This window comes from Leptonotus elevatus, chromosome 19 (assembly GCF_054856555.1).
Source record: "Leptonotus elevatus isolate MCC_2025b chromosome 19, RoL_Lele_1.0, whole genome shotgun sequence".
In the NCBI taxonomy this organism is placed as follows: domain Eukaryota; kingdom Metazoa; phylum Chordata; class Actinopteri; order Syngnathiformes; family Syngnathidae; genus Leptonotus; species Leptonotus elevatus.
In genome coordinates this window covers 8,721,488-8,748,866 of record NC_141257.1, presented here as the reverse complement: position 1 = coordinate 8,748,866, position 27,379 = coordinate 8,721,488, and the positions used below count along the sequence as shown (strand labels likewise).

Below are 27,379 nucleotides of genomic sequence, written 5' to 3'. Positions count from 1 at the left end.
AATGTACGTGATTATTGATTTCACATTTGATGGGCAGGCACTCCATAGACCCAACCATGTAACTCCATAAGCTCACCTTAAAGGGAAATTTTCATAGCTCAACGTTATCGGCGACTTGTCCAAACCAATAAAAACAATGTCCTGCAGTATCATTTTAATAACAAGGAGGATCCGTCTGGGAGAGACCAACCAGACCTAATTTAATTTGGCACTCTGCGTATAATTCGGAGGACAACAAATCTTTTATGAGCATTGTTGAGCTCATTAAGAGCCACTTGTCACTCGTAAAACACACACGCAAAAAAAAAAAAATCACTCGTGTGAATGCTTTTGGGTCCTTCAGGGCCCCCCCAAAAGTGCCCTAGTGAAAGTCCCTAATTATGAGTATCTTAAAAATCACGCTTGGTGGACCGCGAGAGATACTGAAATATGACTTTATAAAATATTCAGTCATAGCATCACTATAAATTTCACTTGGTTTACAGTCGATAAGGCTCCCGTTGGGATCCTGTGTTTGTGCTGTCGAGGTAACCGGCGAAGGGCGCTTACTTCATCACAATAGCGTCATCGGGATATGATTTTTCACTCATGAATTATTGACCTGCGGTAATAAACTAACAGGAAGCAACAATGTTCCTGCTACTGAATACGACATTGGCTTATGTTAAGAGCATTAGTTCATGTTTCCCTCTGTTTTACATCATGTTGCCACTGTGCTGTTTTTCTGTCATGCTAACAACTTTGGTTTGTGTTGCCGCCATGCTAACAGTAATGTTAGCTTGTGTGCCGCCATACTGACAATATGTCATGTTGCTATTATTCATGTGAAGAAAAACTTTAGCTAATCTTTCCATTATACTAACAATACTATATTAGCTTGCGCTGTTGTTGCCAACTGCCAACTTGCTAATAACATTAGCTTCAGTTGTGTCATACTAATTAAGCTTGTGTTACCACCACGCTAATGTCAATAACCATATACTCGTGTTGCTGTGATGCTAATATTAGTTCAAGCAAAGAGCAAAATTAGATTGCGCTGCTTTTGTACTAGTTATCCAGATCTTGCCCTAACGACACTACTAACAACAATATCAGCTCAAAGTCCTGTCACGCTATCAACTAGCGGTTGCGTCTTTGCCATGCTAACAATGGCTCATTTAGCTTTTGCTTGTGTTGTCGCCGTGGTCCTACTAATAACATCGTCTTACAGTATATTAATGCTAGCATTGGCATAACACCTTTTTACTGATAGCGGTGCATAGCTTTTACCAGACATAATTTTACCATAACTCTTTCAAACATTAAAATATCAACATTTGTCAAACACATCATTTGATTAAATAAAGACACATGAGGAAGATGCCTGGAAAAGGAATCTTAAAAACGTAGTTTGGAGGTCACTGGGCAGAAAGCAAGAGCACAGTGTAGGAGTGTAAAAGCATATTTCCCGCCCGGTGGCATGTCTGGATCGAAGAAAAGACCCCAATTATTACACGCGGCACCGACATCCCATTAAAGCAGAGCTTTCCGGGAATCACACCAGCCATGGATAAAACCAACACATCCCAACACGTTCTTTGCACTTAACAGCAAATAGAGGCAAAAGGTGACCAAGATTTTGCGACATTGTCAAAATGATCTCTGTTCTCTACAAAAATGACTGTAATCTACAAACTGGACTACCAAATTGTAGGAAAATTGTTTAAAGTGCATCAGGGAAGTGAGTGTCAGGTCTTTAACTTCACAACTTGTCAGGCCATCATCCCGCCGCCTCCTTTACGGCTGTGTTACTATTGAAGGTCATTATATTATATCCCATAATCTACGCATCGGTGTACCCTTTTAACACATAATTAAATTATATCTCAATAATACCAGACGCAGGTGAAATGAGTGTTCACAGCTGTGTGATAGTCTTCCCCATTTACACAGTTATTATCCCGCCTCTCTTGAGCCTCTAATACAATCTCAAAAGTTGGAAACAAGAAAGGAATGTCTAAAGTGAGCTGTAGCATCTTTCACACGGACTTCACTTGAAAAAAACGGACACGGAAGAAACTTGTGTTTTGGTCCACCTTGCTTATATATTACTAATTAGTGCTTAAGTCAGAAAATTCTTGTGTTTGGTGCTGTGGAGGACTGAAACATAAAACACAGTGTAGGTAAATCACTGCTTTTCACTGGCCATGTAAAAGTGGCTATTCCCTGCCATCCCTGTAAATTGTTTTACGATTGTTCGACTTAATCTCTTAATGCATCCTGACTTTTGTCTGTAGCGTGTAAAAGCACAAAGAGGGGCAAAAAAACGGGCAGTTTATTACATGGAGTAAAAGCTCAGAGCGCACAGGTACGAGATGCTTTTAGCATCCTAGCGGCTAAATCAATTTCACAGTGGTCACAAATGCAGCCTATGCATTTTGTTCTTGTTTTTTTTTCTCTCCTGTCCCCTTTTGCCCAAATCTCATTATCCTTCCAAAATCTATTTCCTTCCCTCTTGGATCTTTAAGTGCCGTTTTTTACCAGAACACATTACATGTTGTATTCCCTTGAACAATTCGGCCCGGCGTGATGGAATATTATATGAGTGGTGAAAACAGAGCGGCTGGTTCAATCCCCAGACACGTTGGGGGGGGGGGGGGGGGGGGGGGGTGCACATACGTATGTACATGCACATTGTAAAAATGCCTCGTTCCGCACTCTACACACACAATGGTATTGCATGTGTCGTACTGTAGAAATATTCCAACAAAAGTCATTTGTTCTCCATTCTTGTGTGTTGGGTGCTGTGATTGGTGGAGTCGGCGCCTCTCATAAAGACGGTGTCATGTCGGAAATTAATGCAATACATCACAAAACACACACACACAGTGTGTACACACAGCAAAAATGCATCATCCCCCTCCCTTCCTGTAAATAATAGTGAAAGTGGGAACGTCGCGGCAGAGGAACGCCCGACCAAATACATTCCCACAAATGCCATCCACCGACTAAAAAAAAAAAAAAAAAGACTTACGGCGACACGGTGGCATTTCACCTGGACCCAAATGGGGATCCGTCTAACCTTATCGCCAGACGGCCGACGTTAATTCCATAGAAACGCTGAGCGGGGAGTGATGGATTCGAACCCCGAGTCGTTCGTCTGACGCAGCAAAGAGAGAGCGACGCGATTTAGTGTGACGTGTAAATGCACCGCGGGTGGTGCCGTGCTTTGTGTGTCTGCCTCGCAGTTGAGAGCATCCAGGTTTGAATCTTGACTCGGCCCGCATGAGGACGAGCACTAAAAAATTGCTGGATGAAAATAAACCGCGTAGTGGTTAGAAAATCTCCCACATAGTCTGTTCTGGGTTTGAATCTTTGTGTTGAGGATATCGGCGGGTACTCGGCTTCCTCCTTCCTCTGATCCCAAATCGAACCCTTTCCACCAGCAAATCTGTTTCAACAATTCAATGATTTTTTTATACTTCACCTTTTTCCCCATGACGACTCTCTCGGATCCATACACTGATCCGTTCCCCGAACAAATTCGTCTCATGTTGTGGTTGCTTCCCGTAGACCTTCACGGTCTACAAACAATGTGACTGCTGCTCCTAGCTAGTATTATAAATGTATATACATTAGTTGGGGTGTTAACAAGAAAATGACTAAAATCTGGTCAGGTTTTATGGACCCTATATTATCCTCTTTATTGCGGTTAGCAATGACTTTGGTCAGACGGGCTCGTGCCTGAGGCAACGACATTGCTTTTTTTTTTTCTTAGCCATTTCGCTCTCGATCATCGATAATTTTATACATTTCTGCGGCACCTTTTTTAAAAACCTCAAAAGAAGTGTTATTCCTGCCAAAGGTTACATTTCTCACACAAGTGTGCGCCGTTTTTAACAAGCAGCCCGGTCGCTTGCCTGCGCAAAAGGCGACTAACGGTGAGTCACACTCTTAAGTGTTTTCCCTACACGGCATCTTAACGAATGCGAGGTGTGCCACCTCGTTAAAAAGAGAAAACGACGAGGCGGCGGATCCTTTATGTTATCTTTTTTTTTTTTTTTTTTTTTGTAGCAGCTCCCCTGTGAGGAGCTAAATCCACAAACGCCTCAGCCCATCTCTCCTTCCCACTGGTTTGTTTGTGTATGTGTGTGACTCCCAAAGTGATGGTTCTGAAGATTCTTAAAGGAGACATACAGTTTGTATTTTTATTTCACAGTTAAAATTTTCCAGGTATTTTTGTGTAAAAACCCTGAGGATCAAGAATTATAGGATTCCTTTACAGACCCCAGTGTCTTGCTAAAATTATATATTTTAAAGGTTCAACCCCAAGCGTTTTTTTTTTTTTTTACAGTAATATGTTCTAGGCAGCCCCACTGGTCTAAACATGACATCCTGATTAATATTACTTTACTATTACTACTATTACTATTATTATTATTATTATTTGTGGAATATGAGTTAAGCAGCAAAATCCAGCTGTTTTATCCATCTCAGGGGGCGGCCATTTTGCCACTTGCTGCCGACTGAAGATGACATCACAGTTGCTCATGGCTCAGGCAACAACCAATCACAGCTAACCTGTTTTGTGAAGCTGAGCTGTGATTGGTTGTTACCCGAGACCTGAGCAGCATGGATGTCATTTTCAGTCGACAGCAAAATGGCCGCCCCCTGAGATGTGTACAAATGGCTGGATTTTGCTGCTTAACTCATATTCCACAAATCTAATATTAATCAGAATGTCATGTTTAGACTAGTGAGGTCACATATAACATATTATTGTCAAGAAATGTTTAAGGTTGACTTCTCCTTTAACGGGAGTGGGCCTGTCTCATGTAAGTGAGTTCCATATACTGTTAGACTAATAGCGAATGTCTGACTTTCATTACCAGGACGACTGAGAACCCTAACTACGACAGTTTCTACTTCAGTGTGGGGGGGAAATAAATAAAGTACCCCTAAAGACAATGCAAAAACGTCACCAATCTTTACAGAAATAGACAAGGAGAGTTGTGGTGATCCCGGGACGCCTCTCTATGGAATAAGGGAGGGCGACAGCTTCCTGAATGGCGGCATCCTGCGGTTCGAGTGCCAGTTCGGGTTCGAGCTGATCGGGGAGAAAAGCATCTCCTGCCAGGACAACAACCAGTGGTCGGCAAACATCCCTATATGCATATGTGAGTATTCCCCAATTCTGTTGCGATGCTGATAACGTTCAATCTGGGCAGTCGCCATGGCGACCGAGTCCACCACGGCCCAGAGCAGATGATGACCGGCAATGATGTGGAGATGAATATTTAACAGGAAGCTGCTTTGTGTCTTCCCCACCTCATCTCCGCAAAGTCCCCTGCATGTCCAACTTCACAGCTCCTTCTGGAACCGTCCTCTCGCCCGACTACCCGGAAGGCTACAGCAACAACATGAACTGCGTCTGGCTCATCCAATCGGAGCCGGGCTCGCGCATCCACTTGGCGTTCAACGACTTCGACCTGGAAGCGCCCTACGACGCGCTCACGGTCAAGGACGGCGAGACGGGCGACGCCGCCGTCGTGGGCAGGTTCTCGGGCGCCGAGAGTCCCTCGCACCTGACGTCCAACACCAACACCCTCAGGCTGGAGTTCCAAGCGGACCACTCCATGTCGGGGAGAGGCTTTAACATCACCTATAGTAGTATGTGACGGTTCTTCTCCTTTTTTAAAAATGGACATTGATGTACAGGGGGTCGTAATTAAGTTGGAATGCGCCGTAGAAACCTAAGGTGGCAAATCCAGGTGCAGAAAGTAAAAACCCTGCCACAGTTTGGCTTTAGCCCCTGATGCTAGCTAGCTAGCTTCCTAGCAGGTAAACGAGCACCGTGGGAGCTAGCAAGCTCGCCAAACTGTGGCAGGGTTTTTACTTTCTGGAACTGAATTTTCCACCTCTGATTGCTAACAAAGTGGTAATTAAAGTAAATACTTCTTCAAAAGACAAAACATATACCTTTAACATCGGGGTAAAAGATACATTATTAATTGTTCTACCTGTATATTTCAGTGAACCCCCCAAATATTTGTTTGGATTTTGTTAAATTTGCATATATCCTTTCCTCCATTAGTGTCTTTGCTGGTTTGGTGCTCAGAGCAAAGCAATAAACGTATTACTTAGGCGCCATCTGTTGAAATGTTGGTGTTGTTAGGTTCGATTTATTGATAGTGCTTTTATGATAGCCAGTTTTGTTGGCAGTTCTTTAATGCACCTTGTGCACGGTTAATAGTGGCACTGAAAATATGTTTCTGTTCCAAAGCCCTTATGTCTACATTGCCATTACAATTTGCCCGTACATTTAGATTGTGTGTAAATGCCAGAAGGTGAGTTTAATGAGCACTCATGTAAAATGCTACTGCACTTATTGGTTTGCCTATTTGGGATCTCTCGTTATTTCGGCTAGAATGCTAATTCTATTGATGAAGGTGGTTTGCATAGAGAGTAGTTGTTTATGTAACATGAGTTGTTGGTGTTTTATGATCGTCTCCTTTTTAAGTGTTTTGTTATCATCTTGTGGCATCTGTAGGCAATTTGCTTTTTGCGGTAGGGGTTTGCCCCCCCCCCCCTCCCCCATTCCCTGCAAATTGCAGAGGTTCAGTAAATACAACTATGAGGAAGTATTGCTCACTAAATAACTAAAATAAAAAATAAAATAACATTCAATTCAATTCAATTTAAAAAAAAAAATGAAATGAAAGGGGGACAGAAAGGAGAACAACCTATAATATCTGTCCCTAATCAACACACACAAAAAAGAAAAGAAAAAAAAGTCAACACTACAATATTGGATTAGTGTGGTCTCTGTATCCAACGACACAAATAGCACGTTTCTGTAAAAGAAAAATGGGTTCAGTGTAGGTTCAGTGTAACATAAAACCTTTATTACTTCTATAGGAAATATAGAAACAAATTATCAAAAATAATTTAACCATGAAGTCCAACTAAATACATTTGGATATGTCATAAGTTTGAAATATCCACTTGTAATGTGTTTTTTCCAGGATGAGTTTCACCTTGTGTACTCCTATTGTCATGTCTTTTGAAACGCCTGTGCCAAACTTAACAACATCATTTAGTGTTTTGTGCAGTAACTCTCATGTAATGTGCCAAAAATTGCTGATTTATACTATTAGTTTTGAGCGCAACAGAATGAGAAACTCATAAGTGCCACTTTCTCTCTATATCACGGCTCTGATGTTATTTCCCAAACATACTACGGTTCTCGATGTTATATCTTCTACATCCAGCTCATAAACACTGGTGTAGCATTTGATTATTTTCCAAGCCGCTGCACTCGTCATTTTTTTCTCCTTTTCGGGACCGTTTGGAAGTCGGGACTGGACCGACATTTAATGCGATGAAGCGGACCATATGCCCAAGGCGGGCACACTCGCATGAATTTTATCAGCGGCCCGATTTGCTTTGCTGGAGTCCGCCCGAGCAAGCGAGTAGGCATTTGAGCAAAATCCTAAAAAGGACTATCTGGAATATGGAACAGACAGATTACAAGAGGACATATTTTTCAAGGCCACTGCTTCAGTCATAATTTTCGAATTTAATCAAAGTGAAGATGCCTGTAAAATATGAGTTTTATACCATCTAATTACATTTCAAAGCACAGTCCAATAACTATCTAAATTTTTTCTGTGTCCCCTTGTAACTTTTCACCCCTAAAGCGTTCGGCCACAATGAGTGCCCGGACCCTGGCATTCCAATCAACGCCCGCCGCTTCGGAGACAGCTTTCAGCTGGGCAGCTCCATTTCTGTGGTGTGCGAAGACGGCTTTATCAAAACCCAAGGAACCGAGACCATCACCTGCCAGCTGGAGAGAGGAAAGGTCATGTGGAGCGGGCCCATCCCCAAATGTGAAGGTAAAATGTTGACTCACTATTGGATGCACTTGAATGATTTTCTTTATCAACTATGGGGGTATACGTACAGCTAATATTTTTTTTTAAGATTTTTTTTATAAAGGGATGGGAGCTTATGAATGTTCTGGGCTCCTGTTTTGTTGCCATCGTGGAGGCCTGAAAATGTAAGCCTTTTATCTTTATAATATTTTCCAAACAATAATTATAGTTTTTAAATGTATTTAATAAATGAAATAAAATAAAAATAAACATTTTCTTTGTAAACTATTGTATTTTTTGACTTTTTGACTTATGGATCGAATAACATCGATACCGATGTGTCAAGGAACTTTTAATAAAAGAACTGTTCTTCAGTATTGAGGTTTTTTTTTTGTAGGATTTCATACAAAATTAACTATCAATTAGTAGAAGCATTTACATCATCGCATTTAATTTTTTTTATATATGTAATACACTCATTTGTCATAACCCTAAATAAGAATTAATGTTAATTATTTGTTTGCATTTCTAGCCAAAATTGTTAAGGGTTTGTAGCATTAGTACTTAATAAAAAATAATAATAATTTAAAAAATTAACGCTTGCCTTGGATTTATGGCCAAATGTAGCATTTTTAGTGAGGCTCAAGAAGAGTGTAATGCCAGCCATTTTGTGAAATCTAATATTTGTGACAAGCTATCAATAAAATAATGAAGTTAATTGCCTCCAATTAACTTGTTTTTGTTCTTTTTAGCAAAAAGGAGCAGGCTGGATGAAGGGGTTAGACGAAAGTGGCACGCATTGTTCTTAAAAAACAACAACAACAAAAAGCATGGTACCAGCATATACTATTTAAACCCAAGGACAATATAAATTGCCCACGGGTCGGTTCTAAAAACAACTTAAGTGACTTGTGTACAATGAGGGGCAGGGAAGGGGCGGTGGGGGTTGTTTACCGAAATATTTTCAAAAAAGGTCATTTTAGAGCTGTCATTTTAATACTACTACTTATATTTTTGCTCACAGTTATCATACCGTCATAATGTAATACCAGCCCATGCTGCTCATTTTGGCTATTGTTCTTGAATGTGAGTGTTCTGTATTACTGGCTAATGTCCGTTTTGTTTTTGTTGTTGTTGTTTCTTCCTTTTAACTTGGTGCATTTGTGTGTTTTTTCTCACTTGCGTAACTGAAAATGTGATGTTGCAAAGTGTGCAGTTTGGGGCGAAATCGTTCGCTGCGGGCGACGCCGAGATGGATATTTGGATTTGGGCTTTAGTCAGATTGGGTCCATCCGTCACGCGCTCCCCCAGCAGAGTTAGTGTTACGAAACAAAGCAACTCCGCCACTATCCATCTGCTGCCTCGCTGACACTCGAGTGGGTGGGTAGTTGTGTTCAAATCCAGTGGAGGCTGCGTGGAAATCTGTCCAGCACCGGAGGGATCAGAATGAGCTTCTGTCCATTGTGGCGTCTAACAGTTGGCGGAGTTCATACGGAGCATGTCGTGCTCCCAACTGGGCCGGCAGCTGGGATGACCTCACAATTCACAGCCATTGTCCCGTTTCCTCCTCCAGCTCCATGCGGCGGACACTATTCGGCCCCCACTGGGGTGATTCTGTCCCCGGGATGGCCCGGTTATTACAAGGATTCCCTCAGTTGCGAGTGGGTGATCGAGTCGGAACCCGGGCGATCCATCAAAGTCATCTTTGACAGGTGGGTGGTGTAAAGCACTGCTCTGAATGAGCCTCAATCAATCAATACAAATGATATGTACCTGTTAAGCTTTCATACAACAGAATAAGTATGGCTACCTGTATAGACATTTTTTTCAGTATACACTTAGTTATAATGCAAAAGCAGGCATACCGGCAAGATGTGCTAACCGCTAGCACACCGTGTTGCCCTACTCCTGCTTGTTGCTATGCAAATAATTGCATCCATATACCCAAATACTCTCATGGGGAGTCGATGACAGCGCTCCAAATCTTTCCCCGCAGATTCCAGACAGAACTGGGTTACGACTTCCTGGAGATCCACGACGGCCCCAACCTCCTGTCTCCGCTGGTGGGCTCCTTCAACGGCACCCAGGTGCCGCAGTTCCTGTTCAGCAGCACCAACTTCCTCTACCTGCTCTTCACCACCGACAACAGCCGCTCCAATGCTGGCTTCAAGTTATTATATGAGAGTAAGTGTGAAAATATAGTTTGAATAATCATATCGTTTTAGAGTTTTTGTGCCGTTCAATAAATACAGTAGCTCAAAATTAGACACCAAAAATGTTTATCCATACAATATAATAGCTTAATGCTAACATGTACTGTATATGTCAATGGGGTGGGCTCTCTGAATTAGCATACTGTATGTTATGGTAATAATAATCATTAATACAACTGCTGCTTTAACACACATGGAGCAGCAAAACATACAGTCAAAGGACACGAAAGTGTCCAAATATCCAAAATGTTTGTAAGGAACTGATCAGGGCAGGTGAACCATGATACATAATAGCGCAACACTATTTACAATTAAAGGTTTTTGATGATCACACCCACCAGACATCCTTTCGAACCTTGATACCTTCTGTCAGCGGTCACCGGGATTATTATATATTCCAGGCGTCACGGTGGACAGCTACTCGTGCCTGGATCCCGGCATCCCCGTCAACGGGATCCGCTACGGGCAGGACTTCTCCATCGGGTCCACGGTGTCGTTCGGTTGCGATTCGGGCTACAGGCTGAGCCACGAGGAGCCTCTCGTGTGCGAGAAGAACCACTGGTGGAGCCACGCTTTACCCACTTGTGACGGTAAGTAACGTGGGTAGATAATTCAATTCATCATCTTTGCGGGGTTTTATGTTGTCCACACTTAACATACATTTACTTTTTTTTTTTTTTACTCAAATACAGACAATTTAAGTGTGATTGCCAGCTTTTACTACACGCTACACACCAAGTGCATTTTCATTATGGGTTGATGTGCCGCACCCCTCGTAAACTTTCAATATGTTGCCATGTCAAACCCTCTTGTAAACGTTCAATGTTTCTATGCAGTGCACACCTTCCTTTGTCACACACCTCGGTAATCTTTTAATATTTCTGCACGCCGCACATCCAATAAACTTTCACGGTTTCTAAGCATCACATCTATGTGGTAAACTTTCAATATGTCACTTAATGCAGCGCACCCAGTAAAACTTTCAGTGTTTCTATGTGTCAGACCCCAAAATAATTGTTCAATATGTTTTTGTGTTGCACCCCGTTTCACTTTCTTTCGTTCCTTTTGTAAACCTGACTAAACTTGCACCACTAATCATCTTTAATCTAAGTTTCTATGCACCATACTGTGTGTAAAGTTTCAATACATTTCTTCATTTAGCACCTGTAGTAAAAAGTCTATGTGTTTCAGTGTGCTACACATCTAATTAATATTCAGTGTTTAAGTGTTATGTGTTTCAACCTAGTAAACATTTACAGTAATGTTTTCCAGTATGCCAAACCTCTAATGATTTTTTGAAAGCTTTTATGTGCCTTGTAAAATTTCAACACACTCTACTGCTATTTTGTTACACCCTAGTAAGCGTTCAATATTTACTGTATCTATGCACTACAACTGTAGTAGAATTTTAATATAGTGCCAGGATTTGCACATGTAGCACATTTTTCAATATTTCATTGCGCCGGACCACGACTGCAACTTTTGGTTTTACATATTTCAGTTTGTATACCATTATACCTTTCCCGAAGCAAATGTTCAATATTGTCGCTGCTGTTCACTTGAACACTTATGTCCATTTTGATTTATTTTTATTTTTGTGTTTTTGAAAATTGTTAGGGGGTGCAGCACTGAAAACTAATTGAAGGTTACAACGGGTGCTAATATATCGTTGCTGCTATGTGAAAAGCACTTAAGTCCATTTTCCCCCCATTTTTTTGTTGTTGACATTTTTACATTTTTGGGATGCATTCTGCATTCAGTTTCATCCCAAAAACATAAAACATGTATAAAAAAGAAAAGAAAAAGAAAAAGAAAACGGGGGAAATAATGGACATAAGTGTTTTTCACATGGCAGCGACGATATATTAGCACCGGTTGTAACCTTCAATTAGATTTCAGTGCCGCACCCCTAACACATTCAATGTGTTTCTGTGTTGCATCCTAATTGACGTTCAACATATTTACATGCGTCACACCACTCGTAAACTTTCAATGTTTTTCTATGTTCTGCACTTGTCGTAAACTTTTAATATCCCACACCCCAAATCACTTTTCCATGTTTTGTCTTGCACTCTTAGCAACAGTTGAAATATTTTTTTTTATGCACCGTGCCCCTCATAAACTTTCAACATATTTCCACAGGCCCTCAGTAGTATGTAAATTTGTGTTGAATCACAAAAATAAATATTTCTTAAATACTACAAAAGTATTCATTAAAGTTGTTAGAAACCTATTCCTGGTGTTGTAATGACTGAAAATCAGGCAAAAATACTGATGCCTTGTTTAAAAAACATCTTTCCAGCTCTCTTGCACGTTCCGTGTGAGCTGATTGATGCAATAAGACTCTTTGTCTCGACGTGACGCTAATGCGACGTTGAGGGTTTTTTTTCGCCCGAGAAAAGAAAGCGAGGACCGACATCGGAACTGACAGCAGATATTGAAGCCGAACCAGCGGGAAAAAAAACAAAAACAGAAGACAATCAGAATCCAAATTTCTCACCCAGCTCAGCATTCAATATTCACAGCTTCCTGGCAGCAAAGTATAAATAAGTAATGTTGCAGTGCAATGCGGGCGTGTGCTAGTGTCAAAGCACAAGTGTCGGGTCTGCGCCTTTTTGTGCAACGTGGACTCATTCACACACTTGCTCAAACTTATTTTTTTTTTGCAGTGCATGGATTGCTGATTGTTTTAAAAAAAAATACAGGATTGAGTTGGAACATGCTACAGTGTTTTCAATATCCTGGTCCGATTCTCTGCACAACTCTCTTTAGTCCGTGACCCTCCGCAAGGTCCTTTTCCCAACTACTGCTGCCCGACCTTATGGCACAGCGGTGACAGCGGCCAAACTTCTGTGCCGGCATTGCAGTTTTTGAGGCTAATGGTTTCCGCTGGGGCTTTATTGCGACTGCAATGATGAGGCGACTTGTCCGACTGTAAGACGGAGCAAGTGGAGCGAGCCGCAATGGAGCCGCGGCCCATATGCCGCATTAGTATGCATAATGTCAGCAGCACATCTTTTTCGGAAGGGTCCCCTCGTTTCAACTCAGGAGCGCCACTCAATGCATAACAATGTGCGCGGCTGAATGCCCGTGGGGTCATCTTGGGGTCATTCTGCCTCGTAAAAAACATAAATAAAATCACTTTGCCTTGAAATCTACATAAAATGGGTTGTAACCAGTAATGACATGTAACAATTACATTGTTGATTGATTTGCCAAGTATCTGTTTTGGGTGGGGCCATAGGGTTAATGGTTGTTGTTATGATGTTGACAGTTGCTATGTCCCTTGTGATGAAAGTTGTTTGGCCCATAAGATGATAATGTATTAGCCACTCTTAGATTGTCTAGTCACTCTTATTTTGTAGTTACAGTTACTATGTCTCTTATGATGATAATGTTGTCAGTTGCTATGCAGTTGCTACAGTCCTATATTAGCCATCTTTTAGATTGTCTAGTCACTCTCATTGTGTAGTTACAGTTACTATGTCTCTTAAGGTGATGTTGTCGGTTGCTATGCAGTTGCTATGGTCCTATATTAGTCACTCTTAGTTTGTCTAGGCACTTTTATTGTGCAGTGCTCCAGCACGAGTTACTGAATGACACTTTTGTCAGTGCGTCGAGGTTTCTTCTCACTGCTCAGCCATGCAAGCTCTCATCCATGCAAGCTGTTCTTCCATGTGTTGGAGGTTGCTTCTATGCATCCGGCACTGATGTCTTAATCGAGGTTTTTTTGTGTTTTCTTTGACACCATCTGAATCTAGCCCCGCTCTTTGTTGTTTCTTTCTATTTTTCTTTTTAAATACTCTTTCCCAACTCCCATGTCTTGTCAGCGTTCGGGTCCGAATTCCACACCTCACATGACAGTATCTGTACTTGAGCATGTTTTTTTTTTTTTTAATATACTGGAAATACATTGCTACACCTGTAGTAAGTGTTAATTGTGTTTATAATAAATTGGGATATATAATACCAGTAGTAGTACTCAATTCTGGAGTTGTCACCGATGCCAATTAATGATGCCATTAGTACTTCAGATACAAAAAAATATACCCCAAAAACAATGACAGATCATTTGAAATAAAGGCCTATATATCCCAATATAGCATTTTCCTTAAATAATGGCAATTTTCTAATTTTCTAATTCCGAATGTCTAATTTCTGATCACAAGATGTCTGCCAATACCGTTGCGAGTATTGATACCTTGCAATAAGGCCAGGTATCGGCCCAAGACCGATACCTGAGATTGGTACTTGCCATCTCTATTTCTATGCACAACCCTATTCAACATTCTATATATATATATATATAAGTTTCAATGGGTCGTAGCTACTCCTCGTCAACTTGTCCATCTCATTCTATTTGTTTCACTATTAATATATTTGTCACACGCATTTTTTTATGCATCACACCATTAAGAAACGTTTTATTTACTGTGAATCAATGTGTGACAGCCCACATAAAAAAAAAATGTATATGTTATTTCATGTTAGTAATTAAAGTCAAATAAAGGCCTTGCTCCAATAGATGTCTCTCCCATTTGAACATCTCACTCCAACTCTCACATCCGTGCAGCTCTATGTGGCGGCGACATCCGGGGCCCCTGGGGCACCATCCTGAGTCCCGGCTATCCGGACAGCTACCCGTCATCCCTCAACTGCACCTGGACTGTGGAAGTCAGCCACGGCAAAGGCAAGAGTCACTCGAGCGTTTTGTATAATGTCACCAACTACACGCGCACAAAAAGAACAACTTTACGCTTCTGCCTCTGACAGGCGTCCAGTTTCAGTTCAACTCGTTCCACCTGGAAGACCAGCACGACTACCTGCTGGTCACGGAGAACGGGAGTTTCCTGCAACCGCTGGCTCGCTTGACCGGCAACGAGTTGCCTGGCAACATCAACGCCGGTCTCTATGGCAACTTCAAAGCCCAATTACGATTCATCTCCGACTTCTCCATTTCCTACGAGGGCTTCAACATAACGTTTACTGGTAAAGTCTCTCAAATTCCTTAATAGATACCGTATTAGCACTTTTGCCTTGGGTAATACCCATCTCTTGTGTAAGTATGTCAAATTATTTTTTTCGGGTGAAAATTCAGGATGAACCTAAAATGAACTTAATTTGACCTTATTTAAACTTTACACATCTTCATGAAAGAGCTTTTGTTTTGCCTGTCATTATACTGGATGTTGTTTTTACGGATACATGAACAAAGATACATTATTTATTGCAAATAATATTTGGACCAATTAAGGGAAATTGCCTCCTCTCCCGGTAACACCGTATGATCTCTCACGGCACAATGGTTCCGTGCTAAATGATACCGTTGCCTCTGGTTGCCAAAAAGTAGCTGACTTTATTTCTAAAGAGCTTTTTGCTACACAGAAAGAAGCGTGCACACACAAAAAGTAACGGTGCACATAATAAGGAGCCAATGAAAGGTAGCACTTAATAGCGCCAAATGTGGCGTCTGAATGGTAGTGATCACCCGCTAAGGGCTGATAGGAGTCAGAAATGCTCATGCTGAGAGTGACTCATATGTTTCTTTCACAGAAAATATTTGTGATGGGTTTAAAGTTCAAACTTTATACAATTTATGTCATTTCAAGGGAAAATGCATAATTGAGTCCGCATGGTTCCACTGAAAGACCCACGGCACCATTAAGGTTGAGATTTTTTTTTTATTACAGTAGTACACAGCTATTGACAGCTAAAAAAATACACCACCATAGCACAACTTCATATCCTGCTGTTTGCAAGCCCGTGTTGGAGGTGAAGCGTCATTAAAAAGGAAACAGAGGTTTGACTCGGAGTGCCTTCAGCAAACGGTGTCTCATGAGAGACTTGGATGCGATATGGCAACCCAAATGTGTTAAAACTTTGGCTGGCGGTTGAGACAAAAGGCGGTGCGAGTCCGCAGACGGGATTAAAAACAGACAAGAAAACAAAAGGCACGGCTGATTGGAGCGTTGGCAATACACATGGCCAGATGTCGTATTAGGAAAATTTGCAAAAGGACACCTACTGAAGAGTGCTTCCGAAGTGGGATCCAGTGCAGTGTAATCAGGCCCAGATTGACTTTTGTGGGCAATACATGGCCGACCGATTTCAAACGTAACATCATAAAATAATTTTAATAGGTGTATGTTTGTTAAAACCATATTTTCTTCTTTTTTTTTTACCTTCAAAATCTCATTTTTTTAAGTATAAAATCCAGTGGTCAGACGAAAGGCCAAAACTCATAGCCAAAACCAAGATTGGTGACAGAAGTGGGATCCATCCATCAATTTTCTCCACTGTTTGTACTAATTAGGGTCGTAGGGAAACTGGAGCCTATCCTAGCTAACTTTGGAAGAGAGGCGGGGTACACCTTTGACTGGTCGCCAGCGGTCTAATTAGGTCCAGAGTGCCTTCTCACAGCACATTGCTGTAACACACATATGAATTATTTGGCTTGATGTTGTCCTTTTGAAAACTTTTGAAAATCAGAGTATGATAAGACAACCTAAAAAAAAAAAAACAGTCATCTTCTTGTGTTTTAATTGGTCGCCAGAACGTCATTATTAAAGCAATCTTCATGGACTGCTGGTGCGCTTGGATTGCTTCAATCTCTGTCTGCACTCGGGGAAATGTTCCTGCCATCCAGATGGCGTCGACTGAAATGCCGGAATGTCCCCACACAAGTCAGATGTCACAAGACATCTGACTTGCCTTTTGCTAGCACATTCTCATATAGTGACTATAGTGGTTCTACTGTACAGAGTTCCCCTGGTGCACGGTTTGGTTATTGCAAACACATGACTTGGCAGATTTTTTTGTGTGGAATGTATCCACTTCTCTGTTGCAAAAATCCCCACACTCCTTTTTTGTTTGTTTGTTTGTTTAATGGAACAACAGGTAATGAAAAACCACTAGCTACATTAGCAGTGGTAGATCCTTAAAAAAAAAAAAAAAAAACGGACACTTTAAAACCGACCACAGGGTAAGCAGTCAAATAAAAACACAATGAAGACTCACGCTCACATCGAGACACTCACAAGCAGACTTGCTAACGTTACATACCACGCCACCAGGCCCTGTCTCTTAATCAAAGGCACATTTCGATTTTCACCCATAACAGGTGGCCACGCTTGATTGTCTCACCATGTGTGAAAACCAAGGTTCCATATGCTGTTAACAAGTCCATCATTTTTGCAACAGAGTACACGCTGGAGCCATGCGAGGATCCCGGGACGCCGCCCTTCGGCCGGAGAAACGGTTACAGCTTCGGCATCGGCGACACGCTGACGTTCTCCTGCAATATGGGCTACCGCCTGGAGGGGGCGCCAGAGCTGATCTGCCTGGGTGGCGGCCGAAGGATGTGGAGCGCGCCGCTGCCGAGATGCGTCGGTATGTGCACGCTGTGCATTTTGATTTGATTCACAGTGAGGGCAAAATCACGACAACGTGTTTTTAAAAATACATTTTCCATCTTATCAAAAATTTTTGATGGTAATTGCTCACACACTCGATAATTTGACTCCACTTAACCGTGGTGCTGCTATTAAGCGTGCTAACTCAATTTTTAAGCGCATTAGCGTTAGTCTGAACGCTGCGTGCGTTCACACAAGAACTTGCCATATTTGATTGAAATGATTCAGCCGCGCGATTTTCCGCAACCGTGCTCTTACCAGTGCAAGTGCAGCGTTTAGTGGAAAATCGAGAAAAAAAACAACGATGCGAGTTACAGCTTGGTGTGATTTGTGCGAGGCGGCCGACCGTTTGCAGGCACATTGCTTGGCCTTGGGCAGCTCATGGAGCGAACCAAAACATGCAGCTTTAATGGGCTCCAGCAAAAAGAACAACGCTGTTCCTGGCGCGTTAGGGTTGGGACTTTTGACTTTTGGAGCGCAGCAGACGTCTTTACATCAGCCGACATTTATTTTTTATGAAGTAAAAGAGCCTCTTCTCAACGGGTCTGCTGGACGGAATCCAATGTGTGTGATTCTTTTTGCGCGCCTCCGCAGAAGCGGTGGAGCCTGTTTGCTTTTTTGGCCTGATTCCGCAATCACGTTCAACCTCGGGACCCAATCAGCAAGATGTCTATTGGTAGGGATTACAGAGCGTGTTCTCGGAGCAAACACTGAGCATGTTGGCCGTAGATCAGTGAAGATACGCTGGCAACGCACACACTCGGCAAGCTGTCTTGGAGATGAAGGTAAAAAAAAAAATAATAATCACGGTCCTGCCTCGACAAGGCATAATGGGAGTGTGTGTTTATACATAGCAAGCACCGGCAACTTCTAAGCGTGAAAGAGATATCAGATTAACACATACATAATACTGTTGCAGCACCACCAGAAAAGATGGCAGGACGTAAATAGGATAATGTCCCCAAATAGTAGATAGAAAAATCACTAAACGATTGATCTTAATGGAATAAAATTCACTAAAGTGCTGGTGATGGGGGAGATAAATCACAAAATGGTGGATACCAATGGAATGGGACGACATAATCTCAAATAGATACAAATTGAAAAAAAATCACTAAATGGTGCATAGGCTACCAATTAAATAAAATAAAAGTCAAAATCACAGCTTTGAATGAAAAAGGGTAAAAAATCATGACAAGACGGTGGATACCAAAATAATTCACTAAATGGCATATAAAGTACTAAAGAAAAAATACAAAATGGAGGATAGCGCTAAAACAATTTCACAATGATGGACAGCAATGAAAAGATGTACAAAATGGTGGCTACCAATGCAAAGAGTTCACAAAATGGTTTATACCAAGAAAATCCACGACATTTGGGATACAAATGTGTGTGTGTGTGTGTGGGGGGGGGGGGGCTAAATTAAGTATGCAATGTTAAACATTCACAAAATGTCAGATACCAATGAAAGACATCCAAAAAAAATTGGGGGGAAATTCACAAAATGGCTGTACTGCCATTTTGGCCAAATTCAAGAACTTAAAAAACAGGGTCCCTTCATCACTACTTAAATTTTTATTTTTGATTAACATCAACGAAGCATTATTCCAGAAAGTTAAAAGAAAACAGCGTCATTTTGTAGTGGTTCGTGCTTTGCCTTGCCAGTTTGTCGCGATGGATAATGCAAAGTGACGGCATTGCGTGCCAGTTTTCGTCCGCCGTAGAGCATTTGCGTCGCTATATTTAGTTCCTGTCGCGTCGCTGCGCTGTGGCGCAGTCAAATAATCACACCTCAGATGTAGCGTTGCTAATTTTCAGCTTTTTTTTGTTGTTGTTTTTCCAAAAGGTTTAGTAAAGTGGAATCGAAGCAACTGAATCTATCTTTTGGGGTAGAATAAGAGACTGCTGCGGATTTGCTTTGGTGGTCCGTGTTTGTTGCTCCCAAGTAGGTCAAGCAGAGGGAAGTGGTGCGTTTTTAGACAGCATTAAAAGTTCCACTGGCACTTTCTATCCCCTCTATTGTTCCCTGCGATTTTCCACACATTATTAGGGAAGAGGGTGTGGATAAATGGGAAAGAAAAGGGGGGGAAAAGTGAGAGTGATTGAAAGCAGGTGAGTGTAAAATATCATTATTCATAAAGAGGCCAAGCTGGAGGGAATGAGCGCGAGGGGGCGGGGCTGAGAGGTAATTTTCTAAATGGGAAGCTGTGGCAATGTGATTTATCGACGATATGACAGCTGTAATGCGACTATTACACCAGTAGCAACACGGAAGGCGGGCTTTTTGGAGGTGTATGTGAGTTGGTGTATTAACATGGGATATGCTGATACAGGGCGGGGGCGGGGTGGAGGGGCTGGTGTTATCCCAGTCGAGTGGCAATCTGGAGGTAATTTACTCATGGGAATTGCACTGGTGTCGCATTTTCTCACAATGGAGCAAAATTGCTGACAGCACAGCACTTAAGTCCGGTTATTAAATTAGGAGCACACAAATTCACATTAGGACCGTTCAACCGTTTATGGGGGCGAAAGGTGATTAGCATCTTGGGAAAGGAAAATGGATTGAAAAATGATATCATTCACTGCGTCCCCTGCATATTTGTAGTTCGGCATTTGCACATTTGCTGATCATTTCCCCTTTTTTCTCTTTATATGCTCAGGCCAAAGCAATAACAGTATTCCAGTACAGCAGAACGCTTTTTGGGTGGACCGTCTCCTCGTTAAGGGTTAAATGTTCGCCGTATAACCATACTGAAGAGATAGGGCGATCCACCTACGGTATATAAACAGGAATTAACTGATGTACAACAAAGCGAAAATGACGTGAGATAATACTCACGCTGTGTAATATACCATCCAAGCCAAAAACCATCATTTTGAAACATAATTGTAAAACATTTCTGTTGTTTTTGTGTTTGTTTTTTTCGTTAGCCGAGTGCGGCTCCTCCGTTATGAACAACGAAGGCATCCTGCTCTCACCCAACTACCCGATGAACTACGACAACAACCACGAGTGCATCTACAGCATCCAGGTAAAGTAGCGACTCATTTATCATTTGGCCTCGCATGTTGTTGTGCTAATTAGCATAAGTAGCTGTAAATGACAACACGACTATTATACAGGCAAAGTAGAATTGTGTACAAAGTTAAACACTGTAGAAGGAAATAAATTAAAACTCGAATGAACACACGTGCATTTATCTTCCTAGCGCAAGTCGATTGCTAGTTTAACGCTATTGCGGTTATAAGCATTAGCTTAGGAGCTAGCTTCTTAATTACGATGAATCCTAGAGCAATTGATGTCAAAACTATTATTAATTTTGATTAATAAACTCTACTTGTTATACTGTATTGGTCATCTACATCCACGCAAGCTTGTTATACATATCTTTGGTTCACACATTACCAGCGAGAATGTTTGTGTTCTTGTTGCTAGCAGGTCGATAGTATTAGAGACTGATATTCACTTCTATTGTATTAAAGCTATCCGTAATTTGTTGGGCTTCAGTTATGAAAGTTAGCTTCTAGCTGCTAAGAGGCACTAACGACTATGACACAAAAAATTCTAGACAATCCCTGTACTCCTTTTGAGCTCAAATGATAACGTCACTTCGATTTTGAAAATTAAGATATTCTTTGCTCAGGCCCTCATGACAATGTTACTGGTAAAGCTAGAATAGCTTTGTTCCCGTTGCGAGCAATTAAGCTTTAGAAATGTAGACGTGTCCTGGTGTATAAGTGAGAAATAATTTCCCCCATGTTCATTGATGTAAAATATGTACCTTTTGAAAATGATGTATACTGCTAGTTTTAAATGGATGGAATTCAGTCACAAGTGTTAGCTTCTGGCTGCTAAGAGATGCTAGCTACTTTGATATGATGAATTTTAGTACAGTTTCAGTTTCAGTTTGAGAATTAGGCAAATGTAGACCAGGGCTAATATATTATGAAAACATACATATTTTTGAGTTCCGTCATTCAACGCAACTTGAATAGTTTTAATCCATTTTTTGTTCAGGTTGCTAGCATGTTGTTAGCTTTAGAAACAGTGCTATTTCCTGGTATTCCAGTAAAAGAAACATTGAAGGAGAAATTGAGTGTTTTTGTAAATGTCTTTGTGTAATGATCTGAAAAATACATGTTTTGTATTAAAAGTATGTTTATTGCTTATTTATTAGGTCATAGGATGGCTTAAAAACACTGCTGGCTTTCTTGGTGGTGTGTCTCCAGCTACAAAGGACAAAAAAAACATAAATAACCTCTGACATTTAATTCTGTGTCACTAAACAGGTTCAGGCTGGGAAAGGCATCAACATTTCTGCCCGGACGTTTCACCTGGCCCAGGGGGACATACTCAAGGTTTGGACCCCATCTGAGACTCATATATCTCGAAAAACAATCACCTGTGCTTACCTTTTCATCTGCGCTTTTGTCTAAAATCAGATTCACGACGGCAAGGACAACACGGCCCACGTCCTGGGGGCGTTCACCGGCACGTCCATGCTGGGCCTGACACTCATCTCCACCTCCAACCACCTGTGGCTGGAGTTTTACAGTGACCCAGAAGCCACGGGGGAAGGATTCAAACTGGTCTACTCCAGTGAGTTGACGCCACTTTCTTTTCATATCCGTCGCATGTCTCGGGGGAATCACGTACGGCGGTTTAGCCTGGCCGTGCGGCCTCATAAATTGCAAGACAGCCGTGGGCCATGTTCGGAAGATGGATGGTGGCGAGGGTACTCAGGGTGAAGAATGCCAGAAAGTGGAGTAAGGACTGAAGGACGAATATTTTACTGTGTAAGAAAAACTCAGAGGAAAGGATGTGTATTATGCCTTTTCTGGAAATGCTTTTGATTGGTCGATATGGCTTATAGCTTTTATATTGGCACCTGTTGTGTGAATGTCTTTTACTGCGCATACTATTTGAAGTCACTATTTACATTTGTCCTTTTATCCCAGTCTTAAAATCTTGCTTCACACTCTTTAGCATGTGAAATACATGTTCTTTTAGTTTTAAGTCTGGAGATTAACTGGGATGCAAACGTACAGTGATGTTTATCGGTTTGCTCACCTAGACATTATTTCAAATAATACCGTCTTCCCTTTGCAACTTATCTTCAAGGTAACGCCGTCGATACTGGCTTGAGTCTCGCAAAGGATAAACACTATTTATATACCGCTTCATATCCTGCTCTCAGAATGGTCGCGCGCGAATAAACAGGAATCTTCTTAATATTACCATGGAAACAGCTCAGACTGCGGAACATTAAATGAGAAACGGTGTACACACGCTCACGTATCAGCGCCTTGTTTATTAAATCCGGATGAGAGGAGCTCAAAAAATATGATCTTTTTTTTTCTCTGTCCGTGTCGCAGGTTTTGAGTTGTCTCACTGCGAGGACCCGGGCGTGCCGCAGTTTGGCTTCAAGGTCAACGACCAAGGACATTTCTCCGGCAGCAGCATCACATATCGATGCGAGCCCGGCTACACCCTGCACGGGGCCACCACGCTCAAGTGCATGACGGGCGAGAGGAGAGCCTGGGATAACCCCCTTCCTTCCTGTATTGGTATGTTGCCATGGCGACCTGTTGACGTAACTCTTTATCTGCGGCACTGATGGATTTTGTGCTTTGCGGCACTTTTTTACTTTCAGCTAGTGAGTCATTTATTCATGTTGAATAGCGTCAGTGCCACCGGGGCCCAATGCGCGGAATTGGTACTAAGCAGATTTTTATTTACAGGTGGTTTTCCCAGGATGTTATCATCCACTCTAAAAAAGCAGATTCATTCCGGAGATCTTATCAGCCTTTTTACCCAAGCCGATCCATTTGTTTCTGTGCAGTTTCCTCCTTCCGATAAATCAAATATAGTCAGATATTATTATTATAATTTTTTTTTATCTCTCTTCAAGCAGAATTGTTTCTTAGAGAAACCCCGTTTCTCTGACTTGGGTCACGAGCGCATTTTAATCATTTTCAGTAGAACCTAAAGGCATTTTCAGAAAAAGAAAAGAATGCAACCTATCTGAATGTAAATTACATTCAAGTGGTGTGAGGGCTTCAAGGGGGGCCGGCCAGGTGCTTTGCTGCATTCAAGGGTTCCCTTTTGAAATCTTATATTAAAATATAATTGCATTTAAAAAAGATCAATTTTCAAGGTTTTAACACAGTAAGGGCAGGGAATAAAACAAAACAATGGGCTGAATAGTGATTCCAACAAGAAAACATTATACATCATGGCAGTATAAAAACCTGCATGAAATTGCATATCCTCAGATCTACTGTACCTCTTTATATGATTTAATATCAATATTAACAAAAGTGTCATGATACAGTATTGTTTGAAAAATGTTATATAAATTGAAACGTATTTAGCATATTGATGGCTATGTACCAGATAAAAACACACAATACTGTATCATTATGTTTCTGACAGTAGTATCACAATACAGTAATCTATATAGTGTGTGGGGGGCGGGGGGGGGGGGGGGGGGGGCTGTCTATAATGCATAGCATTACCTACTATTAGAAACTCACAATAAGTTATACAGTAATTTCAATATTTTGATAGTTCACGAAAAATGACACAAATTATACTTACGTATTTAAAGTTATTCATGTTTTAATGTTTAAGTGGACTTAGCAGTATGTAACATAACATTCATAACGGTGGCAAAAATTAGTGGCTCCTCTGCAAACATGTTTTGTTTTTTGTTTTGTTTTTTATAAACATGTTGAGTCATCCCCTCTTGTCTTTTGGGTTGCAGGTTCCCCACTTAGGGTTAAATTACAGCAAGCGGCAACAAAAGTCGGGGCGACAGCTTAAGATAGCAGCAAAAGGCTGGAAAACAGATGGCCGCAATAAGCAGAGCAGCAAACGTAAAAGTTTAAAGAACCTTTTCTCTTCCTTCATCCGCCGGCCCTCAACGCTCTTGATTTGAAATTCAGCTTAATAAGCCTCCATCCCTCCTCACTATCAATAATGGAACGCTCATAAAACCCAGAGACGATATTCTATGACTTTATTTTTTAGCAGTCGCATACTATGACCGCAGCTCAGCCCCCTCCCGTCTTATTGTTATATTGCCTGTTTTTTTTATTACCCCTTTCTGTCTTTAACACCCCCAAAACCTTCGATTCTCTACTTTCTATCTTTCTTTCTTTTCTTTTTTTTTTAAGCAAGGAGTGGACTCTGAAAATTGCTCCTCATTTTCAAGCTAATATATTCCAGTGAGGTTGGGATGCCGCCAGGAAATAGGAACACAGGCACAAGAGGGAAAGCGGAGATGGGATAGAAATTGTGGAAATATATAACAGCGAGAGAAACAAATATTGAGGGGTGCGATTTATATTTTGTCAGATGTGTGCTGCTTTTTTACAGGAGGAACATGAGCTCATTAGTATTTTTAAATTATAACAACAGTCGATAAATAGTTAGCATCCGGCTCATTTGTTGCCTTAGTTGTTTCATTTGTAGTGGAAATTTTGTAGTGTTTTGAGTTAAAAGAAAAGCATTGAATTTGTAAAAACACTAACATAATTTTTGAGTGACTTGAAATGCTTATGGTGCAAGAAAAGGGTTCAATTTGAACATAATATGTAAATTTTTCTACTAAATCATCACAATTGCGCAGCTACATTCTCAGATGGCTGTATTTTCCTTTTATGTTAACATCTGATATAACAATGGGTTGACGTCTCTTTACTACAGCGAACATATGGCAAAGCCTTTTCCTTCCATTAAACAGCGAGAGTGGGTCTGTGTTGCCGATACGGTATCTGTAATTCAGTTGTGCCTCGTCGAAATGAACATTTCAGATAGCCACAAGTTTGTTATTCCGAATTGTAAGTTTCGATAACTGCAACGTCATTTAGCTTAGGAAAAATGACATCACTTTTGAGGTTCACTTTTGGGATTTGATTACAGATTGAATTCAGTCGCAGATATCTGTTTTGTCAATTACGGATCAATCAATCAATCAAACTTTATTTATATAGCACCTTTCATACAATGCAGCTCAAAATGCTAAACAATTAAAACATCCAGGAAAGGCACTCAGGAAACACTAGAACTAAAAACTAAAAGACAACAAAATTAAAACTGTTAAAAGCTAAAAGAAAACTGAATAAAAGGCAAAAACAACGCTAAAAGACAATATGATCAAAGGAACTGGGGACTAAGAAAAGAAATAAAAGGGGTCATCCAAAATCTGTGAAGCTGAAGTTTAGGTTGGAATTTAACAGATTTAAGGATTCAAATAGAAAAAAAGAACTTTCATCAGATGTCTACAATATTATTGCCACATTTTAAGTGTGACACAATCTTTATTTGCGTTAGCCGAGTGTGGCGGACGTTTCAAGGGCGAGTCTACGGGAAGGATTCTTTCACCGGGATACCCGTTTCCTTATGACAACAACCTGCGGTGCACCTGGACCATCGAGGTGGACTCAGGAAATATTGTTAGGTAACAAAGCAACACGGCGAGCAACATTCTCTTGCAGAATACCGTTTTGAATACCTTGTACTTGTTTTCATAGCCTTCAGTTGCTGGCGTTTGACACTGAGGCCAGCCACGACATGCTTCGGGTTTGGGACGGACCTCCCACCAATGAGATGTCTCTGGCGGAACTCAGCGGGTCACTCCTGCCCGAGGGCATCCACTCCACTCTCAACACTGTCACCGTTCAGTTCGAGACCGACTTTTACATCAGCAAGTCGGGATTCGCCATCCAGTTTTCCAGTGCGTAATCCCCAATAGGGAGCATATTTCTGTCTGATTGAAACAAGTTTCACACGCTTTAACGGGTGTACCTGTCATGGCCGCCCAGGCTCGGTCGCAACCGCCTGCAGGGACCCAGGGGTGCCGATGAATGGCACCCGCAGCGGCGACGGCCGGGAGCCGGGGGATTCGGTGTCCTTTCAGTGCGATCCGGGATACGAGCTCCAGGGGGACGACAAAATCACCTGCATACAAGTCGACAACAGATACTACTGGCAGCCCAGCCCACCCGTCTGCATCGGTGAGAAGCGCTAGCTTCAAACCCGAGTTGTCAAGGGAAACGGTGATTGATTATCTGTGTTTCAGCTCCCTGCGGAGGCAACTTGACCGGCTCCAGCGGCTTCATCCTGTCTCCAAACTTTCCGCATCCCTACCCGCACTCCAAGGACTGCGACTGGCTCATCGCCGTCAATCCCGATTTTGTGCTGTCGCTCGCTTTCATCAGGTAGCGATTTTTCTTGAAAAGTTCACCCATTTTAGTTTTATTGGTCTACTTTATGGCGATCCTTTGGAGAGTGCAAATACAGCAAGAGTGCAAGTTTTTGCAAAGTTTAAAGAGCACCAAAGTCGGTGAGATTTACACCCGAGCAACAATAACCTAACCTCAGCTCACCTCTCCTAAATCCCCACCTGGCCAGTTTCAACATTGAGCCAAACTACGACTTCCTGTACATCTACGACGGGCCGGACAGCAACAGCCCTCTGATCGGCAGTTTCCAAGACAGTAAACTGCCTGAGAGGATTGAGAGCAGTTCTAATACCATGCACTTGGCCTTCCGAAGCGACGGCTCCGTGTCCTACGCTGGCTTTCACCTGGAATACAAAGGTAACAACATCTGACCGATTTGTCATACTTGGCACAATGTCAAGTAGTAAGTATTAACTTGTCATCTCGCGTCTTCGCCACACCAGCCAAGTTGAGGGAGTCCTGCTTTGACCCGGGTGTGGTGCTGAATGGGACCAGATTGGGATCCGACTATAAACTGGGCTCGACTGTAACCTTCTACTGCGAGGCTGGATATGTTTTGCAGGTACATGATTGGATGAGTGACGAATACTAATAATTCGATGATGTATTTGTTTGGAAAAGCTCCTATATAATCAATACAATATTTGTT

The 27,379-nt window shown here is 41.6% G+C and overlaps 1 protein-coding gene across 12 annotated transcripts in view; it reads left to right on the top strand.

Annotated features, from left to right (window-relative positions):
- LOC147157788 (CUB and sushi domain-containing protein 3-like) overlaps window positions 1-27,379 on the top strand; it is a 321,354-nt gene that overhangs the window by 243,126 nt on the left and 50,849 nt on the right. For all 12 annotated transcript variants that reach the window (XM_086061991.1, XM_086061989.1, XM_086061992.1 and 9 more), the window contains 19 exons: window positions 4,974-5,156; window positions 5,323-5,649; window positions 7,680-7,874; window positions 9,427-9,565; window positions 9,850-10,037; window positions 10,468-10,656; window positions 14,640-14,756; window positions 14,840-15,055; window positions 17,267-17,455; window positions 20,413-20,513; window positions 21,772-21,840; window positions 21,925-22,081; window positions 22,858-23,049; window positions 25,820-25,946; window positions 26,020-26,222; window positions 26,311-26,502; window positions 26,568-26,706; window positions 26,900-27,087; window positions 27,174-27,292. In XM_086061991.1, coding sequence (XP_085918117.1) covers window positions 4,974-5,156; window positions 5,323-5,649; window positions 7,680-7,874; window positions 9,427-9,565; window positions 9,850-10,037; window positions 10,468-10,656; window positions 14,640-14,756; window positions 14,840-15,055; window positions 17,267-17,455; window positions 20,413-20,513; window positions 21,772-21,840; window positions 21,925-22,081; window positions 22,858-23,049; window positions 25,820-25,946; window positions 26,020-26,222; window positions 26,311-26,502; window positions 26,568-26,706; window positions 26,900-27,087; window positions 27,174-27,292 — 3,230 coding nt within the window. The remainder of the gene's footprint in view (window positions 1-4,973; window positions 5,157-5,322; window positions 5,650-7,679; window positions 7,875-9,426; window positions 9,566-9,849; window positions 10,038-10,467; window positions 10,657-14,639; window positions 14,757-14,839; window positions 15,056-17,266; window positions 17,456-20,412; window positions 20,514-21,771; window positions 21,841-21,924; window positions 22,082-22,857; window positions 23,050-25,819; window positions 25,947-26,019; window positions 26,223-26,310; window positions 26,503-26,567; window positions 26,707-26,899; window positions 27,088-27,173; window positions 27,293-27,379) is intronic.